The sequence below is a fragment of the Pseudorca crassidens genome, chromosome 19 (assembly GCF_039906515.1).
Source record: "Pseudorca crassidens isolate mPseCra1 chromosome 19, mPseCra1.hap1, whole genome shotgun sequence".
NCBI lineage: Eukaryota > Metazoa > Chordata > Mammalia > Artiodactyla > Delphinidae > Pseudorca > Pseudorca crassidens.
The window spans coordinates 44,960,072-44,982,282 of NC_090314.1; the positions used below are offsets into that span (position 1 = coordinate 44,960,072).

Sequence of the window (22,211 nt, forward strand, 5' to 3'; positions counted from 1 at the left end):
CCGAGCCCCGCCCCGAGTCTCCGCGGGGAGGAGCGGGCCGGTTTATTCAGGTGGGCATAAAGGGGGGGGAGCATCCGGGCCACTAGGGAGGCTCTGGAGCTCTAGCTATTCTGAGGGCTGGGATTAGGATTCCTGGGTCCTGAGGACCTCATGAAGTGCCCTCCTTCAGGCAGCCTTACCCAAGTGCCCAGGAGGCAGTGGCTCCGCATGAAGACCCCCTCACACGAAGAAGCAAGCCCGGGAACCCCTCCTCGTCTGCCTTCCCCCTTCCAGCTGAGCTCAGGAAAGCTCTCCCAGCCTGGCAAGGTGGGTGCGCGATAGGACACGTCCTCTAAAGTCAGGGCCCCCCCATCCAGGGGTCAGCTGTGTAGGGGCTCAGGCCACCGAGGGGACCATTAGGTGCCCAGGTCATCTTTATCCTCAGTCCATCTCTCTCCCAGCAACACAGCCACACACACACACACACACACCCCACGCCACCCCCACCCCTGCCCTCAACACCAGCTCAGGTCCCTCAGCTGTCACTGTTCAGCCCTGGAATGACAGGCATCTGGACTCCGCGCATCCAGCCACACTCAAGGCCATTGAGCTTAGCACCCCTGGGCCCCTGCCCCCCTCCCGCTGCCCCCAGTCGCTAATTTTATTGACCTGTAAAAGGCACGTTGCTGGCAGGAGAGATCACAAGTGAAGGTGAAGTGGGGAGCAGAGGGGCAGAAGAAGGGGCCCCGGGAGGCAGAGATGGGACAGGAGGGAGGAGAAGGGTGACTCCTGGAGCCATGGAGAATAGCAGGAAGAGAGGCCCTAGGAAAGAGGGGTACACTCTCTGGGGGAGTGGAGGCCAAAAAGACTGGTACTGAAATGTCAGCCTTCAATCAGAAGATGAAGAAAGATGCTGGGAGAAGGGAGTGCACATTATTTCCCATCTACCCTTAGGCAGGACCAGGGATGTAGCCAGAGGGAAGGAGGTTAGATGGCAGGAAGGACTGCCATCCTGCTCTCAAATCTCTGCCCTAGCCCCCTCCCTTCCTCTTGAAGGTGACTCCTGCCTGCTGGGCTGCTTACTACAGAAATAGCCCTTTCCCTGAAGAATCAACCTAGATCTTGCCTTTCTTTTTCTTCCTTTCTTGTTAAAACGAGAACAGAAAATTTAGGCCTTTACAACTTCTCCCACCCCCCCATGCCTACCTGAGCCCTACCCCTCAAATCCTGGATCTCAGCCTCTCCTCAGCCCAGGGGAGACGACCTGGGGGTTAGGAGAGGATGGAGAGGGGGGCACTGGGGTATGAGCCTATTATGGGGTGGAGGAGGCAGAAAGGCCTCACATTCTCAGTGGCTCTCAAATTTAGACTTTTGATGCTCTCTCCAAATCAAGGTTATATGATAGCCATAAAGAGGGGTGTTAAAAAAAATTTTTTTTTAAAAAGATTTGAACATTAGAAATACAGCACAGGGACTTCCCTGGTGGTCCACTGGTTAAGAATCTGCCTTCCAATGCAGGGGACGCAGGTTCGATCTCTGGTCGGGGAACTAAGATCCCACGCGTCACGGGCAGTTAAGCCACAACTAGAGAGAAGCCCACGTGCCACAACTAGAAAGAAACCTGCATGCCGTAACCAAGACCTGACACAGCCAAAACATAAATTAATTAATTAAAACAAAACTAACTTAAAAAAAAGAGAGAAATACAGCACAAAGCAGATTGGTGGATGGGGAAGGGGAAGAGGATTACATTGGGAGCAAGGAAGTTTTGAGGGTGATGGTGATGTTCATTATCTTGATTGTGGAAGCGCATACATACGTTAAACTTATCAAACGGCACACCATAAATATGGACAGTTATGTCAATTATACCTCAACACATCTGTTTTAAAAATACCACCCACTTTCTACATGAGTTCTACTTCTTTATTTTTAATTTATGGAGAATCTCAAAGCCTACAAGTGGCCTTGGCAGGGAAGGAATGTTGAAGCCAAGGGAAACTGGCGATGCCTAGTACAGTGGGGCCTCTGCCTCAGTTTCCCCCCACCAGCTCCAGCCATTGCATACGAAGGTGTCTGTGTACGTGTAAGGGGGGTCTGGGATGAGCTGTGGCTCTCCAGCTGCTTCCTCAGTGTGGGAGTCCAAGCCAGCCTGGGCGCCCAGGGTTCCTCTGTGGCTGGTCAGCCGGGAGCCTGGAGCTGGTGACTCGGGAGGGAGGGGCTGGACCCAGGCTCTGCCCAGGAGACGGTGGCTGCTGTGGATTCTCCTGCCCCCTGCAGGCTACAGCAGGCACTGCAGGGACAAGATGGTCAGTCCAGGGAGAAGTCTGCCAGGCTCTGGGCACAGTGCTGCACGTAGTCAAAGTCAGGCACGGTGAAGGGCACGCGGGACCACTTCTTGGACTGGACCCGCCCTTGCGGTGTCTCCAGCAGCAAGCTACGGACTTTGAGTACTGGCAGCTTCACTGACTTGTAGTTCATCTGCAGACCCCAGCCCTGTGGGTGGGACAGAGATGACCAGGTCTGCACCTCTGTCCTCAGACTGGGCTTCTCTCCTCAGGTCGGAGTTCATGAATGCTGGGCCTATGTCTCCCACCTCAGCCTGAGAGCCATCTCCCCCATCACACTGTGGGCTCCCTAAGACAGGGGTGGAACTCCTCAGATTGGGAGCTCCTGGGGCAGGGCTGCCTCCCCCATCCCAGTGAGGGCACCCTGATGGCAGAGGCTGGGCTTCCTCTCTCAGACCGAGGACTTCTCAAGACGTGCTAAGGGCCACGGCCCCAGCACTTACCTCCCCACAGTTCCTGCAGCTAATGACACCTCCAGGCCTCCAGTCCTTGAAGACTCTGTTGATGACCACAGGCTCCTGGGAGACGTTGTAGTAGATCCTGGAGAAGAATGGGCGTGGCCACAGCCCTCATGGACCACACCCCCAACCCCAGCCCCAGATCTCATGCCCTCCTGCCTGCCGAGCCTGCGCCTGGGCCTTGGGCCTTCCTGCCTGTCGAGAGGCTGCCTTCACGGCACCTTCTTCTGCCACGCTCAGACCTCAGCACTACCCACCTGGATGATTTCAACAGTCCCCCAACAGCTCTCCCTGCCCCGTCCTTCCATCCCATTCCATCCTTACTCTCAACCCCACATCATCCTTCCACCAACTGTCAGAGTGACCCTCTACAAATGTACATCTGACCCTGACATTCCCTTGCTCAAAATCCCTCCAAGACTCCTCATTGCCTACAGGACAAAGGCTGAACTTTCAAGCCCGACCTTCAAGGTCCTCCACAGGCCAGTCTGTGTTCCTTCAGAATCTCAACCTTCACCATCTCTTCCACTCAAGTCAACCAGAATTATTCCCGTTGCATCATCCCTGCCTCTCCTCATCTCACATTCCAACCCAGTGCATCCTTCAAGACAAGTCCTAGTTGAAATGCTACCTCCTCAAATGAGAGAACCTGTGTGAAGATCCTTGGCATAGCAGGTACCTAATAAATAATGAAGGGATGGAGGATAGGGAAAGTTTACCCTCTAGAGGGTGGAAGATGAGGGGATGGCTCAGGGACAACTAGCCCCTCTTGATGTCTTCAAAGTAGGTAGGACCACCTGGTTGGGGAACCAAGATCCCACATGCTGCGGGGCAATTAGGCCCAGGTGCCGTAACTACTGAGCCCGTGCGCCTCAACTACAGAGCCCATGTGCTGCAGCTAATGAGCCCACGTGCCACAACTAGAGAGAAGCCCGCGCGCCACAACGAAGAACCCACACACTGCAGCGAAAGATCCTGAGTGCCGCAACTAAGACCCAATGCAGCCAAAAATAAATAAATATTAAAAAACAAAGTAGGTAGGACCAGGGGGCCAGTCTGTGGCCCCTCAGCATTTGGCGTCCTGAATTCCAGCTCTTGCTCAACCACATAGGGGCTGTGGGAGCTTGGGCAAGTCACTTAGCCTGAGCCTCTGTTTCCTCACCTGTAAAGTGGGGTGATGATAAGACCTGTCTACTCAGACTACCGTGAAAACGCATACTTGGTAGTTGTTAAAATGCTCTTTAACCTTCCAAACCCTCAAAGCACTGTCTGGATGGGAGGGATTCTCCATCTCCCATCATACCCTTCTTCTCTCCCCGCCTCCCATCCCGACAGCCCCTTCTACAGTTCTCACAAGAAGTTGGGGTTCACATTGACGTGGTGGGTACCCTCCACCCTCCGTAGGTCACTCCCACAGCCCACGGGCACCGTGCAGTTGACACAGAGGAGCCGCACGTGCTCTGCCAGGAACTTGTGCTGGTGACTCTCCCGCTGGGCCGCCTGGGCTGCCCGCTTGACCAAGGCTGCCCGCTGCAGAGCCTGGATCTGGGGTGGGAGGGGACATGGGGCATGGTTGGGGCCTGAGAGACCTGACCCCAGGAATGCTCCCAGGGGGACAAAGGGCTCCCAAAGACCTCAGATTATTAGCACCCAGAAGGGACTTCCTCAACCATCCCTGGACTTTTTAGAAGCAGCTCTGTGGAAAAAAATATGGGGTGGAAAAAAATATGAGAGGAAGGCAAGTCTTTTTGCTGAATCTTTACTCCCTCTTTGGAGGATTTTGTGCAAAGTGGCTTCTTTTAATCTAACATGGGGCATCATTAATAATTATGCTGGGACAACAGGAGTAAATAGGGACCATCCTGAACAAGGCTGGACGATAGTGACCCTGCCTCAGGGGAACTGACTTAAGCCCTGGTTCTGGGCTTATTTTGTGGATGTGTCTGTTTGTTTCCCTGCTGCCTGGTTCCAGAAGGGCTGTAAGGCGGCTCTCACAGATACACAAAATATTTGGTGATGAGGATAAATTCAAAGCCCTGGATAAGGCCTGTTGCCAAGGCATTTTGGAGAACAGCCATTGCCTTCCCTGGAAGCCCCATCCCCAGCCTCTACCTTTCCCTTCATTCAGATCTTCCCCAGGTGGGCCAGGCTAGCCCCCAGAGGAAGGGGGACCAGGGGAGTGTATGTGTGTGGCAGTCAGAGACCTTCTAGGCAGAGTGTCTTCAGTCCCCTTCCCCGTAGGGTACTCAGGCTGCCCACAAACCTTGTCCTGGTACTTGGCCCGGTCCATCTCCTGCACAGCAGCTACTGCCCGTTCCATCAGCGTCTCTAGCGCCTCATTGGTCAGCTCTCGCTTCAGCTCCCGACTACCTTGGGCCGCCACAAATGAGTATACACTTTGGCTGGCCCGGGCACGGCCCCTTGCCTGGGAAAAGAGAAAACAGAGGGGTCTGAGTGGGGCTGGGGTCCCACACAGCATCCTTTGAGGGCTGTTTCAGGGAGGGATGCTCTGGGCACCTGGACCATGGAGATCTCATTGGTCAGGAGCCCATAGCGCACCACCACCTTGCACTGGGGGATGTCCAGCCCCTCCTCTGCCACACTCGTAGCCACCAGGAGGTTCAGGGTACCAGTCCGGAACTTCTGGATCACTTCCTGCTGGTCCCTCTGGGGGGAAGTGGGGGAGGAGAAAGAGGATGGTAAATGAGGTAGGTTGAGGCCTATCTTCCTGCCAGCCCAGCCTCTCCTGGTTTAGCCCTTTTACTCACAATCTTGTCCCCTTTCCCTAGGAACCCTGCGTCCCCACCTCTATCTTCAAGTAGCCCCAGGACCTTGCTCATCTTCCCAGGTACCCATCTAACCCCCGTCTCCCTTAGGAGTCCCTAAAGGTCCCTGCCCCTCTACTCTAGGAGCTCTCATGGACCTATTCTTCTCATGCAAGGGACCCCAGACCCCTGATTCCCTGTCCTGAGGACATCACTCGCCTCTCCCTGCAGATCCCCAAGCCTCTGCCTCTCTTCCCCCAGAGATCTCCAGGTTGGGGGAACCTTCGACACTGGGGATCTCAGTGTCTACCTCTTCCCCCCAGCTCTCTGCCCTCTGCCTGGAGCTAATCAGTCCCCCATTGCTCTGTGCTGAAGATCCTGTCCCTTCCCTTTCTCCACTAGGGAAGCCCCACCCTCAGCGCCTTTCCCCAGAACCCACACCTGGGTCATCGGGATCATCTGAGCGCTCTGGCTGCTGTTTCCAGCCCCAATCAACAGCTGGGGCCTGATGGCCACTGGCTGCAGGCCTGGCTGCTGCTGGAGCCAGAGCAGGAGGGAGTGAGCACTCTGGCGGGTCCGGGTGAAGATGATGCCCTGGGGGCTGTCAGGGCTCCTGAACTGCTTCTGCAGGATCTCTTCCAGCACCTCCAGTTTCGGGTTCTCTGGGCCACGAGTTGCCAGGTGGGCCAGCTTATTCTTGTGGTCTGCCAGAAAAGCCCCAAGCAGAAGCGCAGGACTCAGGTCTGGAGGTGGGCAAGGCGTGGGTTGGGCGTGGGGGACTCATGGGGATAAGATTACAGGAGTTTGGGGTCCGGGGGTGCCTGACGACACCTGCTCCTGCCTAATTCCCCTGAACAGCACCAAAAGCACATTTAAAGATACCCTTTGCCTGCCCAGCCTTAGGTCGGGGGCCTACAGTGTAGAATCCTTTGCTCACACACCTCATCCAGTACCCCTCTTCAACCCAGCTACCAGGATGACCCTGGACATTTTCATGCTAATCTTTGCTCCTGGGGTCTGACTCAACTCAGGTCTCTTCAGAAAGATCCCTGCCCTCCAGCCTGTGCTGAGGCCTCCTCTAGCCTTACATTTCATCCTCTGACCACCTCACTTTCCCAGTTTAAAGGTACCACACATCCCAAACCTTCAAGGACCGTCCCAATTAAATGGTTTTTTAAAAATCTCTGTCAAAAACATGAATTCGTTTTTATATCTATGCAAACCTTCACAAATGAGGGCATATTATCTTTTGTCATATCCACGGCCTTGACTTTTGGTTAGAAAATTCGGGCCCCAGTACCCTCGTTGGCACCTTCCCCACCCACGTTGGCACCTGCGTCCTGGCTGGCCTCTGACCTTCAGTTCAGTTGCGAGCCTCACCATCAAACAGCGCCAGCAGCCAGCGCTCGGCACGCAGGATCTGCGTCTTAGTGGTGCGCTCCCTGTCGTAGAAATCCTGCAGAGTGGCCAGGGCATCCACCGCACGGACCGTGTCGTGGATGAGCAGTGCGTCGTTGTAGCGACGCAGGTGAAGCGCGTACACCCGCCGCTCCTGGAGCCCCGCCTCAGCCGCTGAGGGATGGCAGGGTTCGCAGGGCCTGAGTGGCCACGCCCCTCCAGGGCCCACTTCCGCCTAGACTACGGCCCCCGAAAGGCTCCGCCCAGGCTGGCCCCGCCCCGGCCCGTCCCGGCCGCACACCCCTTCCCTAGAACCGCCCCTCGCACCATCCCGGCTCAGCTCCACCACTTGTTGCTCGTAGGTCTGCGTCCCGAAGTCCCGTCTCAACTCGGGCATCTCCAGATGGTCGTGGATTTGGTCCATGAGCTCCTTCAGCATGTCGCCAAACGGATCCTGGACAAGAAGAGTGAGGGTGTGAGGGGTTTCCCACACACATCGGGGGAATGGGCACCCAGCGGGGACGCTGATCTCCGGGTGAAGCTGCGCCGCTACTGCCGGCACATCGGAGCTGGACAGGAGGGAGCCCCCCAGGGAGGCCGGCTGGGGTGTGAAAGGAGTCCTGGCTGGAGGCAGAGGTCGGGGTCCTGCACCCCCGCCCCCGCTCCTGCTACGTCGGAATCCTTGACTTCTGGCCTGAGCACAGTGATGTCTAGTCCTTGTCCAGCCCTGTCATAGCAGACACCAGACAGTGTCTGCACCGCAGGAGAGAGCTTGGAACAGCCTCAGCACAAAGTGGCCCAGCTTTACGGTTTGCAAAGCGTGCCCAGGGTTTTGAGAGATGCCCACGGTGGCATCTGAGTCCAACGAAACAGCAGGCTGAGGGCATGGGCTGTATCTGCCCCATTTCACAAAAAGGGGAAATGGAGGCTGAGACAAAAGCAAATAACCTGAAACCACAGAGCTAGTGAGGGTGGAGTCAGAGCTCAACCCCAGGTGCTCTAACTTCACACCAGACCCCACCCCTTGCCACGGCCCGCCCCCCACGCACCTGGGTGCGTCTGTGGCAGAGGTCGTACTGTTTGCAGGGCTGGCGGCTGTGCTGCAGCTGGGAGCTGTAGTCCCGGGATGACATGATGCGCCACGTGTCCAGGTTGGCACAGAGCTGGGGCAACAGAGAGGGGTTCACTGGAATGGGGGGTTCTGTGGGGACAATGGGCAGAGCTTTGGGGCAGGATGGGCTGAGGCAGGGCCATTGGGAGTGGAGACTCATGTATTCAACAAATAGCTATTGACCTCCTTCTCTGTGCCCAGTGCTGTTCTAGTTACCAGGGATACAGAGCATCTTACATTGGAGTTGGGGAGACAGGTGATAAACAAGAGTAACAGAATGAGGGACTTCCCTGGTAGTCCAGTGGTTAAGAATCCGTCTTCCAGTGCAGGGGACACGGGTTCGATCCCTGGCCCCACAACTAAGATCCCACATGCCGCGGGGCAGTTAAGCCTGCACGCCACAACTACTGAGCCCGCGTGCTCTGGAGCCCGTGCCCCAAAACTGGAGACAAGCCTGCCCATTGCAATGAAAGATCCCGCATGCCGCAGCGAAGATCCCGTGTGCCGCAGCTAAGACCTGACACAGCCAAATAAATAAATTAAAATTTAAGGGCTTCCCTGGTGGCACCGTGGTTGAGAGTCCGCCTGCCGATGCAGGGGACGCGGGTTCGTGCCCCAGTCTGGGAGGATCCCACATGCCACGGAGCAGCTAGGCCCGTGAGCCATGGCTGCTGAGCCTGCGCGTCCAGAGCCTGTGCTCTGCAACAGGAGAGGCCATGACAGTGAGAGGCTCGCATACAGCAAAAAAAAAAAAAAAATTAAAAAAAAAAGAGTAATAGAATGAGAGAATTTCACGTAGTGTTAACTAGCTCTGAAAAAATAAAACTGGATGATATGAAAGAGTGCAGTGGGACTTCCCTGGTGGCGTTGTGGTTAAGAATCCGCCTGCCAATGCAGGGGACACAGGTTCGATCCCTGGTCCAGGAAGATCCCACTAGTTGCCGCAGAGCAACTAAGCCTATGCATCACAACTACTGAGCCTGCGTGCCACAACTACTGAAGCCCGTGCGCCTAGAGCCCGTGCTCCGCAACAAGAGAAGCCACTGCAAAGAGAAGCCCGCGCACCGCAACGAAGAGTAGCCCTCGCTCACCGGAACTAGAGAAAGCCCATGTGCACCAATGAAGACCCAACGCAGCCAAAAATAAATAATTAAATAAATAATTAAAAAAAAAAAAGAGTGCAGTGATGATCAGGGAAAACTCTGAAGACGTGACATTTAAGCTGCTCCCTGAATGACAAGAAAGAGCCTGACAAGTAAAGTGCAGGGTAAAGGCATTCAGGGCAGAAGAAATGGCAAGTGCAAAGGTCCTGAGACACGACAAGCCTGCCGTGCTCAAGATACAGAGAGAAGGCCAGAATAGTGGGAGTGAGGGGAAGGGCGCAGGAAATGAGGGTCGGAGGTAGGCAAGGCCTAGGTCACGTGGGACTTTGTAAGCCAGAGTGGACTTGGGAGATAGAATAAGTGCGACAAGAAGTCATTCGAGGCTGGGGCTTAGGTGGGGAAGTGGCTTGAACCCTGCCTGGGGGAGTCTGGAGAGGGCTGATGGGCATGGCGTAAGGCAGGACAGGTTAGGGAGGTTTCTGGTGGGAGGGTCACAGGGGCCAAGCTGACCTGCAGGACGTGGTCAATGGCCCCATTGAGCGTGGAGGCCCCGCCAGTGCCTGGCGAGGCTGTGAGACCCAGCACCTGCGGCAGCGGCCGGGTCCTCCGGAGTTTAAGCTCCAGGTACCGGCTCAGGATGACGTTGTAGACGGTGTCTTTGTGAGTGTGGTGACACTCATCCACCACCAGCAGGGAGAAGGCTGGAGCCACACAAGAGAAGGTTATTACCTAAGTTTGCAAAGCCCTTCCTCCCATAAGCTGTTTCATGTAGTCCCCACAACTCATCTGAGAATTCCTTCCTCCCTTCACGGCTTGCAGCTAGGCCCCAGAGAATGGACCAGGCAGGGCCGATTTACCTCCATTTTACAGGTTAGTAAACTGAGGCTCAGCTGGGGGAAGGTACCTGCCCAAGACCCTGCACTCTAGCCAGGTCTGTTTCTACTGGGGTGTATGCTGGGGTTTGGTGAATGGGGAACGCCTCATCCCATGAAATGTCCCAACACCTTTACTAGAACAGGAGCCCTGGGGTTGGCAGGCAGGGGGCCTCAGGGGTGCACCCTTTCCCCCTGCCCCCAGTCCTCACCGTTGAGCTCCACATGCTCCCCCTCCTCCAGGCTGGTCAGTGCCTTCTGCAGCAGCTCAGCTGTGCAGATGAGCAGGTCGTGCCTCTGGGCCACGTGGCCAAAGCCAGCTCGTGGCCCCATGTCCCCACTCAGTGTTGTAATGGTCCAGCGTTCGCCCAGCATGCGGCTGAACTCCTCACAATGCTGGGTCACCAGGTGCACCTGGGGGTGGAGAATGAGATGGGGAGAGGAAGCTGGATCAGGGCCTGGGGAATAGGGGGAGTAAGGTGACCCCCAGGACATGGCTGAGTTCTGGAATGGGTGAAAAGACAGGTGAGCTTAGAGACGGTCACAGCCGCTTTGGAGTTCCGGAGGGTCCTGAGAGGCACCCGAGGAGTTGAGACGCCGCTGGGGGGAGGGCAGGACACTCACCCTGTTGACCAACACAACCACCTTGGCTCCGTCTACAGTCTCTAGATGCCTCTTGGCCAAATAAGCAGCTGCCCTGGTCTTCCCGGAGCCCGTGGGCAGCCAAATGATGATATTCTTGCCCTCCAGGGCAGGCATGATCACCTCCCACTGGTAGGGTCGCAGCTCCATTCTGGAAATGGCAGGGAGCTCAGACCACTGTTCCTCCTGGCTCCCTCCCAGGCCCGGCACCCCTCAGAGCCACTCTCCACTCCTGGCCAGCTCAGTCTTGCGTAGGGAACTCCCTGTGCCCCGGACTCCATCCAGCTTGAGGGAGAAGGGGGCAGGGCAACGGTGGGACCTACCGGAAACCGATCTGGGCAGGGGAAAGGCTGAGTACCACAGACCACACTTGCCCCGTGCCAGCCCGGGTCTCACCTGCAGCCCTGCCGGCTTAGCCCAGATGCTGCTGGGCTCCGCTGAGCAGGAAATGGAAACTGAAACTGAGGGGAGGAGCCAGCACTGCAGAGATCAACCTAGGAATCTCCCTTCGCTGCCCCACAGAAAAAACTTTGTGCGCTCCACGGGGCCCGGGTGGGGGGCTATGGTGGGTGAGGGGGGAGTGAGAGGGTGAGGGGTGGAGGGAGGGGGAGAAGTGCTGCTGACAGCAAGGCACCCTCTCTTTCCTCCTGGGTCCTGCTAGCCCCTCCCCCAGGAGTGGAGTCTTCACCTGGACCAGGAGCAGACAGCAGGGAGAAGTGGGGGGCTGCAGCCGGGCAAGCCCCATCGCCCCGGGGGCGCGGGACAGGCATGAGGCTTGCTGAGAAGAACAGCCCCAGCCTGCAGGCAGTATTGGCGGAACAGGGTCAGTCTGCTAAGGCCAGGATTCTACTGAAGAAACAATCACACTGAGAATAAAAACCCCAAAACTTTATTGTTCCCTCCAAGGGATTAATGCCAGGAAATGAATGGTCCCCATGCCCCCCACCCCTGGGGGACAAACAGAACAGTGCAGGGTGAGGCACGGCCCCTCCAGTCCAGGTTGAACTTCCAACCCCTGAAGCCCCCTCACTCAAGCTAAAGTTGGCAATCCTGCCCTTGAGGAAACAGTGACCTGGGCCAGGGCCAGGACTCCAAAACTCCATAGCTTGGGGGAGTGTGTGTGTGTGTGTGTGTGTGTGTGTGTGTGTTGGGGGTGGGGGTGGGGAGAAGGGGGGATCAGGCAGGACTGGGGGCCACCAGGGCTGGACAGGGTTCATCCTCTGGCCACCAGCCACTCTTAGAGGGGCTGAACCCCAGACCTGAGAGACCCCTTCCCAAGGTCAGACACAATGAAGGGTGGGACAGAGCTGCAGGCTTGGGGGTGTCCCAGGGCCCTGAAACGGCTGCAGGATCGGGGGCTGGAGGGCCCCTGGCTGGAGTGTCTCAAACTGAGGCAGACCCGGGCACAAGGGCACCCCAGGGATTAGATCAGAAGCCGAGGTGGAGGCATTCCAGGTTGAGGCCGAGGTCCAAAGCCAGACTACTTGTCAATGAGCCCGCCCTCCTTGAGCTTGAAGTAAAAGAACTTCTCCAGGGCGCTGGCGCAGCGGCAGTACTCGCTGTCCGGGGGGTTGTACTCGCGGCAGTTAGCGATGACCCGCTGCAGGTCAGCTACAAAGAGCTTCCGGGTCACATAGTAGCGGCTGCGCAGCCTCTCCGTCATGGTCTTCAGGTCTGGGCAGCAGGAGAGAAGGGCACTGTTTTCAGAGGCTGCACGGCCCAGGGAGCCGGAGCAGGTGTGGGAGGAAGGAGTTGGAACGGGGGGTCCTCACCGATGGGGAAACGGATGACCTCGTAGTAGTCTGGGGCCTCCGACTTCTTCACGGGCTCCATGAAGGGCCAGGCACTGGGGTGGGACTGCAGAGGAGAGCCGGGCTGAGGCCAGGCCCACTGTGCCCCCGCCCAGCTCGAGACAGCCACCCCCCACCCTGGGTCAGAAAGCCGCAGCCATTGGCACAGGGACCCCCAGAAGGGAGCCTGGTCTCCCGACCTTGATCTGGGCCAGCAGGTTTTTGAGGGTCGTGTAGAGCTGGTCTGGGTCCTTCAGCTCCTTCCTGGGGCAAGAGAGGCCGAGTCTGAGGCTCCTGGGCCCTCTGCCTCCCCCTCCTTCCTCCCTTCCCTCCACACAACACTCACCCCTTCTCCTTCCCCAGCGGCTTCCAGCCCGTCTCTCCTGCAAAGTGGGGAGTGGGGAGAACACCCCTAAGAATGCCTGTCTACACCCCAAGCAGTACACCCCCTCCCCAGCCAAGACCCCTGCTCACGAATGCCGGGGACGCTCTCCACAGGGATCTGCCTCACACCCTCCTTGAAGCAACTGAGCCCGGGGTAGACCTTTCGGATCTGTGCCTGTTTGCGCTCAATCAGCTTCTTGATGATCTGAGGGAAGGAAGGGTCTGAGGGGCCAACCCAGCTCCAGCAACCACCCTCCCAGGCCACAGTCAGGCCCCCCTAATTTCCCCTAAGAGGCAGAGCAAGAACCAAGACCCTGGCCCATCCTTCTTCATGTGCGTGCGCACATGCGTGTACACGTGGTACACATCCACACGTGTTCACCCTCAAGTGCACGTTCATGAAAAGCCCCATGGAGACGTGCGTGTGTGTGCGAGTACACGCACACACATGCACACACACCTCCTTCTGCTTCTTGATGATGTGGGACAGCTCCGTGTAGGGAATTCGCGGGTTCAGCTCACACTCCATCAGTGTCGCGCCCTCATAGTCCTTAATGTAGCCCAAGTAGCGGCTCTTGGGCACCTTGATGTCCTTGGAGAAGCCCTAAGGCGTGGAGAGTTACGGCCAATCCATCAGCAAGCCTTTTCCAACCTGAATCTGTCCCTGGCATGTTTCCAGGCTGGCTACCCACCCCCCGACTCACCCCCAGAACCTCCCAGCTCCCCCAGCCTGCCCAACTGCCCTAGAGAACCCTATCCTTCCCTGGAGCAGCAGCAGGAGGGAGGAATACAGGCGTGAAGGACTCCCCCGCAGGTGTGGGATGGAACAGGGGAGACGAAGGACTCCTACTCCATCCACATTGGGGATGAGACAGAATGACCCCTGTCCCCAGGCAGTGGGCAAACGGGGTGAGGTGAGGGTCACCTGCTTTTTGAAGTAGCCAATGGCGTACTCGTCGGCGTAGGTGAGGAAGTAGAGAATGTTGTGTTTGATGTGATACTCCTTCAGGTGGTTCATCAGGTGAGTCCCATAGCCCTGCAGGGGAAGGGGGCAGGGCTTTTCAGGGGGCAGGGGGCAGGCCTGTGACTAGAGAGGTCTCAGGAGGGCAGGGAGGGGAGGGCAGGGACAGGAGGGAGCAGACTGGAAAGGAGGTGGGAATAGCCAGGGGATCCAAGTCAGGTAGGAGGAAAGGCGACTGGCAGAGGAAGGGGAGTTTACGGGGAGAAAAGCGAAGGATGCTGGATTTCTAAGAGCTTACTCTGGAACAGGTGTGGTGCTTGGTTCTTTACAGAGTAATCCTCAAGTTAACCCATGAAACAGCTATCGTTACCTCCATTTTACAGAAAAACACCTGAAACTCAGCTATGTTAGGAAATGTGTCCAAGTCAGGTGGCCAGCTATGGCAGGGAGGGCCTGCATCTAAACCCAACCAGGAAGCTGTGGTCCTCAGGCAGCTAGTTCCCAGTCCCTGGGCCTCAGAATTGGAGCAAAGGGGAGGGGGAATCACAAGGGCCCCACTCATCACAATATCTGAACCCCAAAGAGACTGTCTTCCACACACGTCAGGACCAAAGAGGCACCATGCAGATATGGGTTATGTAAAACAGGACAACGGTGGAAGTGTCTGTCAGCCCAGTGGTCAGGACCCCAAACTTTCACTGCAGAGGGCGCGGGTTTGATCCCGGGGAAATAAAATCCTGCAAGCTGCACAGCGAGGCCAAAAATAAATAAAGTGGCTGCATCATTTTACAAAGTAAATAAATAAAAACAAAACAGGACAAGGGACTTGCCCGGTGGTCCAGTGGCTAAGACTCCACGCTCCCAATGCAGGGGGCCCGGGTTTGATCCCTGGTCAGGGAACTAGATCCCACATGCCGCAACTAAGAGTTCACATGCCACAACGAAGATCCTGCGTGCTTCAACTAAGACCCGACACAGCCAAATAAACAATAAATAAATAAACATTTTTTAAAAAGAGTATTAAAAAATAAATAAATAACAAAAAAATTGGGCTTCCCTGATGGTGCAGTGGTTAAGAATCCACCTGCCAGTGCAGGGGACATGGGTTCGAGCCCTGGTCTGGGAAGATCCCACATGCCATGGAGCAACTAAGCCCGTGCGCCACAACTACTGAAGCCCGCACGCCTAGAGCCCGTGCTCCGCAATAAGGGAAGCCACGGCAATGAGGACCCCGCGCACCACAATGCAGAGTAGCCGCCGCTCGCCGCAACCAGAGAAAGCCCGCGCGCACCAACGAAGACCCAACACAGCCAAAAATAAAATAAGTAAAATAAATTTATAATAAATAAATAAATAAATAAATAAAACAGGACAACCCTGGACCTTACTAGTGGGTCTACTGTAACAATTAAAGGACAGAAACCAGGACTATCACCCAGCACAAGTGCTGTTATAAAAGTTAACTCCCCGACATACGTGAACATTCTTGTGACGAAAGAAATACAGGTCCGTTTAAAAGTGTTACTGTAAATCTGAAGAGTTCTCATTACAAAGAAAAAGCATTTTTTTCCTATTCCTTTAATTTTGTAACTATATGAGATAACGGATGTTCACTAAACTTACTGTGGTCATCATTTCACGACGTATGTAAGTCAAATCATCAGGCTGTACACCTTAAACTTACACAGTCCTACATGTCAGTTATATCTCAATAAAACTAGAAGAAAACAAAATAAAAGTGTTACTGATTCTGGCGTACCATATGTCAACAAGTGTTTCCTTAATCCAGTTATCAAAGTACAACTGCCACCTTGTGGGGGTGTGAAGAACTGTCTGGCCCCTAAAAGAAGGGTTGGGGGCAGCTGTGTCACTATTGTGTTGCTCTGACCTCGTCCAGAGCAGAAGCAGGGGGTGGGATGGAGCTGGGACCAGGGGCATGGACTCACCTTGACCTGCTCATTTGAGGTGACAGCGCAGAAAACAATCTCCGTGAAGCCCTGGGTGGGAAACATGCGGAAGCAGATCCCACCAATGACCCGCCCGTCCTTGATCAAGGCCAGAGTCTTGTGCTTCCTGAGGGGAGAGGGGTCAGGTCACAGGTCCTACCTGTCCCCCAAATGCTCCCCAGGAGCTCACAACCACCCCGGAGGCCTGAGCTGTACACGGTGCTGGGAACTAAGGAGCAAGAATCGCCCAGGGTTGGAGGAGGAGGCCTGGGGAGCAGTGGGGAGGCCAAGGAGGAGGTGCCCGGGTGTGGTGGCCTGGGGCTGGGCTCTCCTGGGGACATACGGGTCAAAGACGAGACGGGCGATGTACTCCTTGGGCATGCGTGGCAGCTGATGGGAGAAGACGTTCTGCAGCCCTACGAGCCACAGCAACACCCGCCGGTTGGCCTTGGGTGTGAGCGAGTTGCCGATGACGTGGAACTCGATGATGCCGCGGCGCTCCTCCAGGCGGGCAGTCTCATCCCGGGCGGCGTTGGCCGACAGCAAGCTCGTCTGGGCACCGGAGGAGGGGTGTTGAGCTGGGGTCTCAGGTGGTGAGCCACCACCCCACCCCCAGCACAACTGGCCCATAAGCTGGGCTGCCCACCTCAGGCCCCAGCATGGCCGCGGGATCCGTGATGGTGAGCATGACCTCATTGACGAGCTCCATGGGGATGTCGCCCATCACACGGAGCCGTTTGGCATCCTCCAGGGTCAGGTTCTCTGGGAGCTTCCTCTTCTCACCTGCTGAGGAAGCTGGCAAAGTCTCCCAGGGACAGCAAGAGGGGCCGGGGGAGGGATGAATGAGGGGTAGAGGTCAGGGGTCAAGCACCCACCTGGCATGGGCTCAGCCCCTCCGGAATCCAGGCTCAAGGAGCTGTTGCTGCCCCCAGCCATGGTGGGACTGAAGATGGGGGCGCTGGGAACAACCGCAGCGCTGACTGTAGCTGCGAGAGAGATGAAAAAATCAGGGGATGGAGGTTGAAGGTGCTGGTGTGTCCCTCTAAGGGATCCAGGCTTTCCCACCCCCAGCTGAGCCCTCCTGTACTTCCCCACTGCTGCCATTCGCAGCCCCTCCTCCACTGCGGGGCTAAGGTCAGCCAGGAGGGCCAAGCAGAAAGCCTACTGTGTGTGGCACATACCCGGCCGGGGCACCAGCTGGGTTCCCTCTGAGGGTGGCATCGTGAAGCCCGACTCCCAGATTGGAGAGTTTGCCCCGTAGATCTCCTCCTCCAGCATAGACAGGAATCTGGGGGGAGGGTAGAGTCTGTCCCACAGCTCTGTCCTCCAACCGAGGGAGCAGCCTGGGCCAGACACGGGAAGGCCTGGAGGCCGCCCTCAGGGAACTGGGAGACAGAGACAGCCTCTGCCTTCAGACGAGGAAGAGGCACAGCTCCCTGTCTTCTGGGAGCCCCCGTTGAAGGTAGGAGGACAGGATGATCCAGAACAGAGACTAGAAGCCCAGTATGCCACGGTGAACAGCACAGGGAGACAGGGTCTGAACCAAAGCCATCCTGTGCTGTATGCCAGGCGGGGCACCCAGTCACCCTGGGCCTCAGTATCAAAATGTGATTCCACCCTCTCCTGCCACCTCTTACTGCCACCTGGTGGCAAGAGAAGCACATGAGGGCCTGCATTAGTTGGGAAAGGCTTCTTGAACTGGGTGGCTGTAAGCCAGCTTTAAAATGAAGAGATGGTGTGGCAGAACAGAGAAAAATCTTACAGAAAGGGCTAGGACAGGGGTGAAAAGCAGTTTCACCTCAAGTGTAAGCTCTTGAGGAGTGCTGTGGTGAGAAGGATTCTGAGCTGCGTCCACACCCCATGGGAAACAGTTAGTCATGTCTACCAGGGGCGTGGGCACTGTTAGCACTCGGGCCATGTACCTGTCATCCCCAGACTAGTACAGGAAAAGGCAAGGAGCTAGCAAATTATATCTGGGCCTTGGGCAAGTCTCCCAGGTAGAGGCCCAGATCCATCCCAGAAGATTCATGGAGTGAGAGGAAGGACCAATCCAGGAAGTCCTCCTGGAAAACAGGGGACCACAGGGAGGATGTGAACGTGGTGCAAGATCCTGACAGGCCAGAATAAGCCTTACTTGGGGAAGTGGGTGAGGATGAGGGTCCTCTTCTCGGGCACCAGCTTGTCCTTCTCCACCCGGAACTTCTCCAGCAGCTGTCGCCGGGTAACGGTGAAGATGGAGCGGAGAAGGCTCCGCCCAAAGACGTGAGTAGTCTCGTACCGGGGAAGGCTATCGCAGCTCTGGGGCACGTGGCAGTAACAGAGCCATCTGCAGAGCAGATGAGGAGCAGGGAGGTGGTAAATGAAAGCCCAGGCTGGGCCTACAAGCCTCCCCCATGCTGTCCCTGGCTGGACCTACCTGGTATAATTGACCTTGTAGGTAGCCACGTCCTCGGCCTGAGACCTCTGCCGAAATTGGGCAGGCGTCTCAAGCTTCCAGTAGTTAAGGCAGAGCAGGAACATCTTCGAGAGCTCGAACATTGTCTGCCGCTCCCGGGGAGCCAGATGACTAAACTTGTACTGCACAAAGTTCAGCACACCCTGAGAAGGGGAGGTAGGTAGGGGACAAAACGGGAGGAGGTGTGGGCAGCCAGCAGGGTCTTCTTATTCAAAAGTAGGTGCTTCCTGAGGGCAGGGGGCTCTCTGCGGCTTTTGCTCTGGAGCTGTCTGTGAGGAGAAATTATACCCCCTCCCACCTCCATGCCCACCTGAGGTTAGCCCAAAGCATCCTCCTTTCTCTGAACCTCTCCCCTGTTCTCAGCTTGGGCGGTGGGGGGGGGGGGGGGAATGGATAACACAGCCTCCCCACTCCTCCAAGATGCCCCCAATCCTCTTACCACCTGCCTCATCCCACCTGCTCAATATTAGGCTTCTCAAATGGGGGGCTGCCCAGGGACCCCTCCACCACGGGCCGAGTCATCTGCAGGATGCATTTCCGCAGGAGCTGGAAGAAGAGGAGGGAGGAGTAGAGGTCAGCGGAATACAGAGCTGCAGGGCCCCCAGCCTCCCTCCTTCGCCCACGCACACTCACTTGGAAGAGGCTCACCTTGAAGAGGTAGAAATAGACCTGCTTGGTGTCTGTATCCTCCTCCTTGTGAACAGACATGAACAGATTCTCCACGTCCACCACCATCCCCAAGAGTCGGTTAATCTCATCCTCTGACACATTCTCCAGGTGGGACACGTGGTCGGCTGTAAGGATAAATGGCAGTTGGGAAAAAGAAACAGAAAAAATCAACAGGGCTTCCTACTCCTTTTCATCGCCAGCCAAGACACACCCTCAGTCCCTCCAATCAGCGTGACCGGCAACGAGACTGACCGCTCCTATCTGGGTGGCCTCTTGTCTCTTCTGGCTGGCAGATTTCCTTTCTCCTCCCCTGGGGCATACACGCTCCCAGACCAATTCCTCTTTAGGAGGCATCTTCGGTCTTTCAGAGATGCAACTATGTGGCATTAAGTCATCCTGTCCAAGTAGGACCCGGCACCTCCACCCCCACCCCCAGCTCCAAGGGCACTACCTGCCTTACCCAAGGGGTGCTCACAGCTGCGGCACAGCTCGCTCAGGTTGGCAGCTGGCTGCTGCAGGTCCATGCGGGGTGCAGTGGGGGGCTTGGGGTTTTTCCAGCCATTACACTTGCAGGTTTCATTGGCCTGGAGGCAGAAGAATCAGTCAATAACCCTGTAACCCGGGGTGAGAAGCCGTTCCCCAGCCAGAACTTTGCCCCCATTCCCACCCAAGTCCTAGGATGCCCCAAACCCCGCCCCCTCTCACCCCAGGCCCCGCCCCCACCTTGCAAGCCGAGAAGACCCCTAGCTTCTCAAGCTTCTTGGCGCGCGGCAGCCCCCGGACTTGCGCCTTCCTCTGGCTGGCGCGCTGCTGCTGGCTCAGGCCAGGTCGAGCCGGATCACCCCCGCTCCCGGTACCCCCACTTCCTACCCCGGGCCCCCCGGTCCCTGTGCTCCCGGCTGGGGCTGTAGCTGGGGCTGGGGCTGATGCCGGAGTGGGAGCCGGAGTCGGGGCCGAAGCCGGGCTGAGGGTAGGAGTCGGAGTTGGGGCGGGGGCTGGGGACTGAAGAGGACGGGGCTGCGCGGCCGGAGCCGGGGTCGAGGCCTGGGAAGGTTCCGTCATGGCCTCCCCGCAGCGGAGCGCGGCGCAGCGCGGCGCGGCGCTCCCAGCCCTAGGGCCGCATGGGCAACCGGCGTTCAGTGCGCAGGCGTCCATGCCCCGAAGCATGATGGGAATTGTAGTCTTTCACGGTCGCTCCCTTTGCCTCCAGCTTCCAGGCTTTTCTGTCCTGTCTCTTGATGTTGGCCAGACAAGTGAGGCCCGAGCGAGCACCCCAGATTGACTCCTCCTCACTTGTAATCTCTACTGAAGGCTTCCAAGATAGTAAAGATTGCTGCTCTTGGGACAAGGAGAAGTACCCCAGAACACAGGCTTCTGTTTGGGGAATCACCTCCCAAGCCCAAGGGTGAAAATGCAGGCCTGGGGCCTGGAGTCGAGTTGGCTTCTTGCGCATCTCCCTCCTGCCCCCACCCTGGCCCTATCCCACACGTCTCGGGACACAGAGTTGCACCCAGCGTGGCGATTTAGCAGCAGTTCTATTTCTTGACCAGTTAAGTGGTTACACGGGTGTGTTCTCTTTGCGCACTTTTCTCTGCGTACATTATACTTCAACAAAAAGGGTTTATTTTATAAGCACTGAGCGCCACAGTAATGGCCGTGGTCAGGTAAAAGGCTCCCAAGGTGGAGAGGGAGTAGAGGCAGAGGAGGGCGGAACGGCTCTCCCGCCCACACGGTGGGCACCTCCCACGCAGGGCCCAAGTCTTCATCATTGTGGTCCCAGAGCCCAGCTCTGAGCTGCCACAGTAGGCCCGGGATGGAATGAAGGAAACCAGGAAGGCGCCTCCACCTCCCAGTCCCCATGTGTCGCAGGATTGTGCGTGGTCAGAGAACTGCAGGACGTTCCAAGAATGGATGACCCCACGGTCACACTGATGGCTCTGTTCAGAGGACAGTCCTCCTTCCCCCCAGGCCCGATTCTCAGAAGGGCAAGAGCCCGGCGGCTCAATCTCATCTCCGCTCCGTACTGGTGACAGCTCCAGTGTTGGGCTTGAGCGCCACCAGCCCCGTTTGGCCTATCCGGCTGGGTCTCAGCCCCGGCCGGGCCCTCTGACTAAGGTGGGGAAGGGCCCGAGAAAGCGGCCGGATCCGAGATAAAAGCAGCAGCAGGGGACGCCAGGGCGGCTGCCAACCTGACCCATGGAGGTAGGACGTGCACAGCTGACCCCATACTCTGTGGAAGCCAACCTCGCCGGAAGCCAAGGGAGCCCCCTGAGCGGGGAGGCGTCGCGCGAGCAGGAGCGGAGCCACGCGGGGCCACGAGGGCCCCCGCTCCCGGCGTCGGGCCCCCGCTCCCGGCGTCCGCCCCCCGGCCCAGCGCCGAGGGCTGCATTCGGAGCCTCGCGCCCTTCAACAGCAGTTGCTCACTCGGATGCAGCGGGTCAGTAGCAGTCTCCCCAACGGGAGCCAGTCGGCGTCCCGATGTCCCAGCGTGGCCTTTACTGAACAGAACCAGGTGCACCCTGCCGGTGCGGCAGCCCGCAGAAGATGTGGCAGCTGTACGGGGTGGCTTCCAGATGAAGATGTATGCCCACGGCTTCACCCCTGAGGAGGTGGTGGTTCAAGTGGACGGCGGATGCCTGATGGTGACTGGCCAGCGGCAACTGGAGGGCTGTGACCCGGATGGGAGCGGCTTCCGCGTGGCGCAGAAGGTGCACCAGCAAATGTCATTACCACCGGACCTGGATCCCGCCGCCGTGACCTGCTGCCTGACCCCCTCTGGCCAGCTGTGCGTCCGTGGCCAGTGCCGGGTGCTGCCTTCCCCTGAAGCCCAAACAGGACCCGCCTCGAGACTCAGGAGCCGTGCCTCTAAGAAGGGTTCCAAACTAGCCTGACCCAGTAAACCACCACCGTAGTGAGCAACACAACAGCTTCAGAGTCTGCGGTCGTTTCTTGGGGCTGGGGTCAGAGGGGGAGGTAGAACAAAGGTAGAGGGAGGCCAGGTGGAGGGCCCAGAGGGGCAGGAAAGGCACCTCAAGGTGGTGGTCCACGATAAATCTGGCCCCCGGGAAGCTGGGGGAAGAGTGGGCAGTGTTGCTTTACTCAGCTCAGCTCACTGCTTGGACCAGCAGGGAGCAGCAGAGGGCCAAAAGGGCCCCAGCATCACTTGACTCCAGAACCAGCAGAGGGCCCCCCAGAGACTAGGGAGCAGACGGCTCGGACCCAGTGTGGGGCTGCCGTCTTGGCCTTATGACCAGTCCAAGGTTCCAGAGGTCGTCGGTGTTCCTTCCTCTTCAGAGAAGAGGGTGAGAGGACCCCATCTCTCACGAGCCT

General features: G+C 57.3%; 3 protein-coding genes across 10 annotated transcripts; 1 reads left to right on the plus strand and 2 right to left on the minus strand.

Annotated features, from left to right (window-relative positions):
• Window positions 1-1,891: 1,891 nt before the first annotated feature.
• Window positions 1,892-11,496, minus strand: DHX58 (DExH-box helicase 58). Of its 4 annotated transcripts, none has more exons than XM_067716268.1 (13): window positions 11,365-11,496; window positions 10,659-10,827; window positions 10,247-10,448; window positions 9,673-9,863; window positions 7,998-8,111; window positions 7,276-7,402; window positions 6,931-7,122; window positions 5,992-6,254; window positions 5,303-5,452; window positions 5,049-5,210; window positions 4,140-4,330; window positions 2,771-2,867; window positions 1,892-2,475 (listed from the first exon to the last, which is right to left on the minus strand). In XM_067716268.1, the coding sequence occupies exons 2-13, from the start codon at window positions 10,824-10,826 to the stop codon at window positions 2,290-2,292; spliced, it is 2,043 nt and encodes a 680-aa protein (XP_067572369.1). In that variant the 5' UTR covers window position 10,827; window positions 11,365-11,496; the 3' UTR covers window positions 1,892-2,289. The 4 variants fall into 4 exon arrangements, with proteins under 4 accessions (XP_067572369.1, XP_067572366.1, XP_067572367.1 ...); XM_067716265.1 differs by lacking the exon at window positions 11,365-11,496 and adding an exon at window positions 11,073-11,126; XM_067716266.1 differs by lacking the exon at window positions 11,365-11,496 and adding an exon at window positions 11,000-11,123.
• Window positions 11,497-11,549: 53 nt separating this feature from the next.
• On the minus strand, window positions 11,550-20,015 carry KAT2A (lysine acetyltransferase 2A). 5 transcript variants are annotated; one of them, XM_067716251.1, is made up of 18 exons: window positions 19,605-20,014; window positions 19,342-19,465; window positions 18,861-19,006; window positions 18,669-18,758; window positions 18,174-18,355; window positions 17,892-18,083; window positions 16,939-17,045; window positions 16,633-16,743; window positions 16,404-16,540; window positions 16,101-16,309; window positions 15,758-15,884; window positions 13,776-13,886; window positions 13,311-13,454; window positions 12,941-13,055; window positions 12,813-12,849; window positions 12,667-12,730; window positions 12,449-12,533; window positions 11,550-12,350 (listed from the first exon to the last, which is right to left on the minus strand). In XM_067716251.1, the coding sequence occupies exons 1-18, from the start codon at window positions 19,941-19,943 to the stop codon at window positions 12,157-12,159; spliced, it is 2,514 nt and encodes an 837-aa protein (XP_067572352.1). In that variant the 5' UTR covers window positions 19,944-20,014; the 3' UTR covers window positions 11,550-12,156. The 5 variants fall into 5 exon arrangements, with proteins under 5 accessions (XP_067572352.1, XP_067572351.1, XP_067572350.1 ...); XM_067716250.1 differs by having other exon boundaries at window positions 16,404-16,543; XM_067716249.1 differs by having other exon boundaries at window positions 18,846-19,006.
• Window positions 20,016-21,309: 1,294 nt separating this feature from the next.
• Window positions 21,310-21,772, plus strand: HSPB9 (heat shock protein family B (small) member 9). Its single transcript, XM_067714223.1, is given in 2 exon segments — window positions 21,310-21,395; window positions 21,397-21,772. Coding segments are annotated over 2 exon segments (462 nt in total).
• Window positions 21,773-22,211: the final 439 nt, after the last annotated feature.

Bases quoted from the DNA above. Each gene is read 5' to 3' on its own strand.
- DHX58 (XM_067716268.1), bottom strand. From the start codon at position 10,826: ATGGAGCTGCGACCCTACCAGTGGGAGGTGATCATGCCTGCCCTGGAG. The intron at 2,868-4,139 runs GTGAGAACTGTA...ATTCTTCTCCAG, and splicing joins AATGTGAACCCCAACTTCTT to GATCTACTACAACGTCTCCC. The intron at 2,476-2,770 runs GTAAGTGCTGGG...TCCCACCCACAG, and splicing joins GCTGCAGGAACTGTGGGGAG to GGCTGGGGTCTGCAGATGAA.
- KAT2A (XM_067716248.1), bottom strand. From the start codon at position 19,943: ATGACGGAACCTTCCCAGGCCTCGACCCCGGCTCCGGCCGCGCAGCCC. The intron at 18,759-18,845 runs GTGAGTGTGCGT...CTCTTCTTCCAG, and splicing joins TCAAGGTGAGCCTCTTCCAA to CTCCTGCGGAAATGCATCCT. The intron at 16,744-16,938 runs GTATGTGCCACA...TCTCTCTCGCAG, and splicing joins CCAGCTGGTGCCCCGGCCGG to CTACAGTCAGCGCTGCGGTT.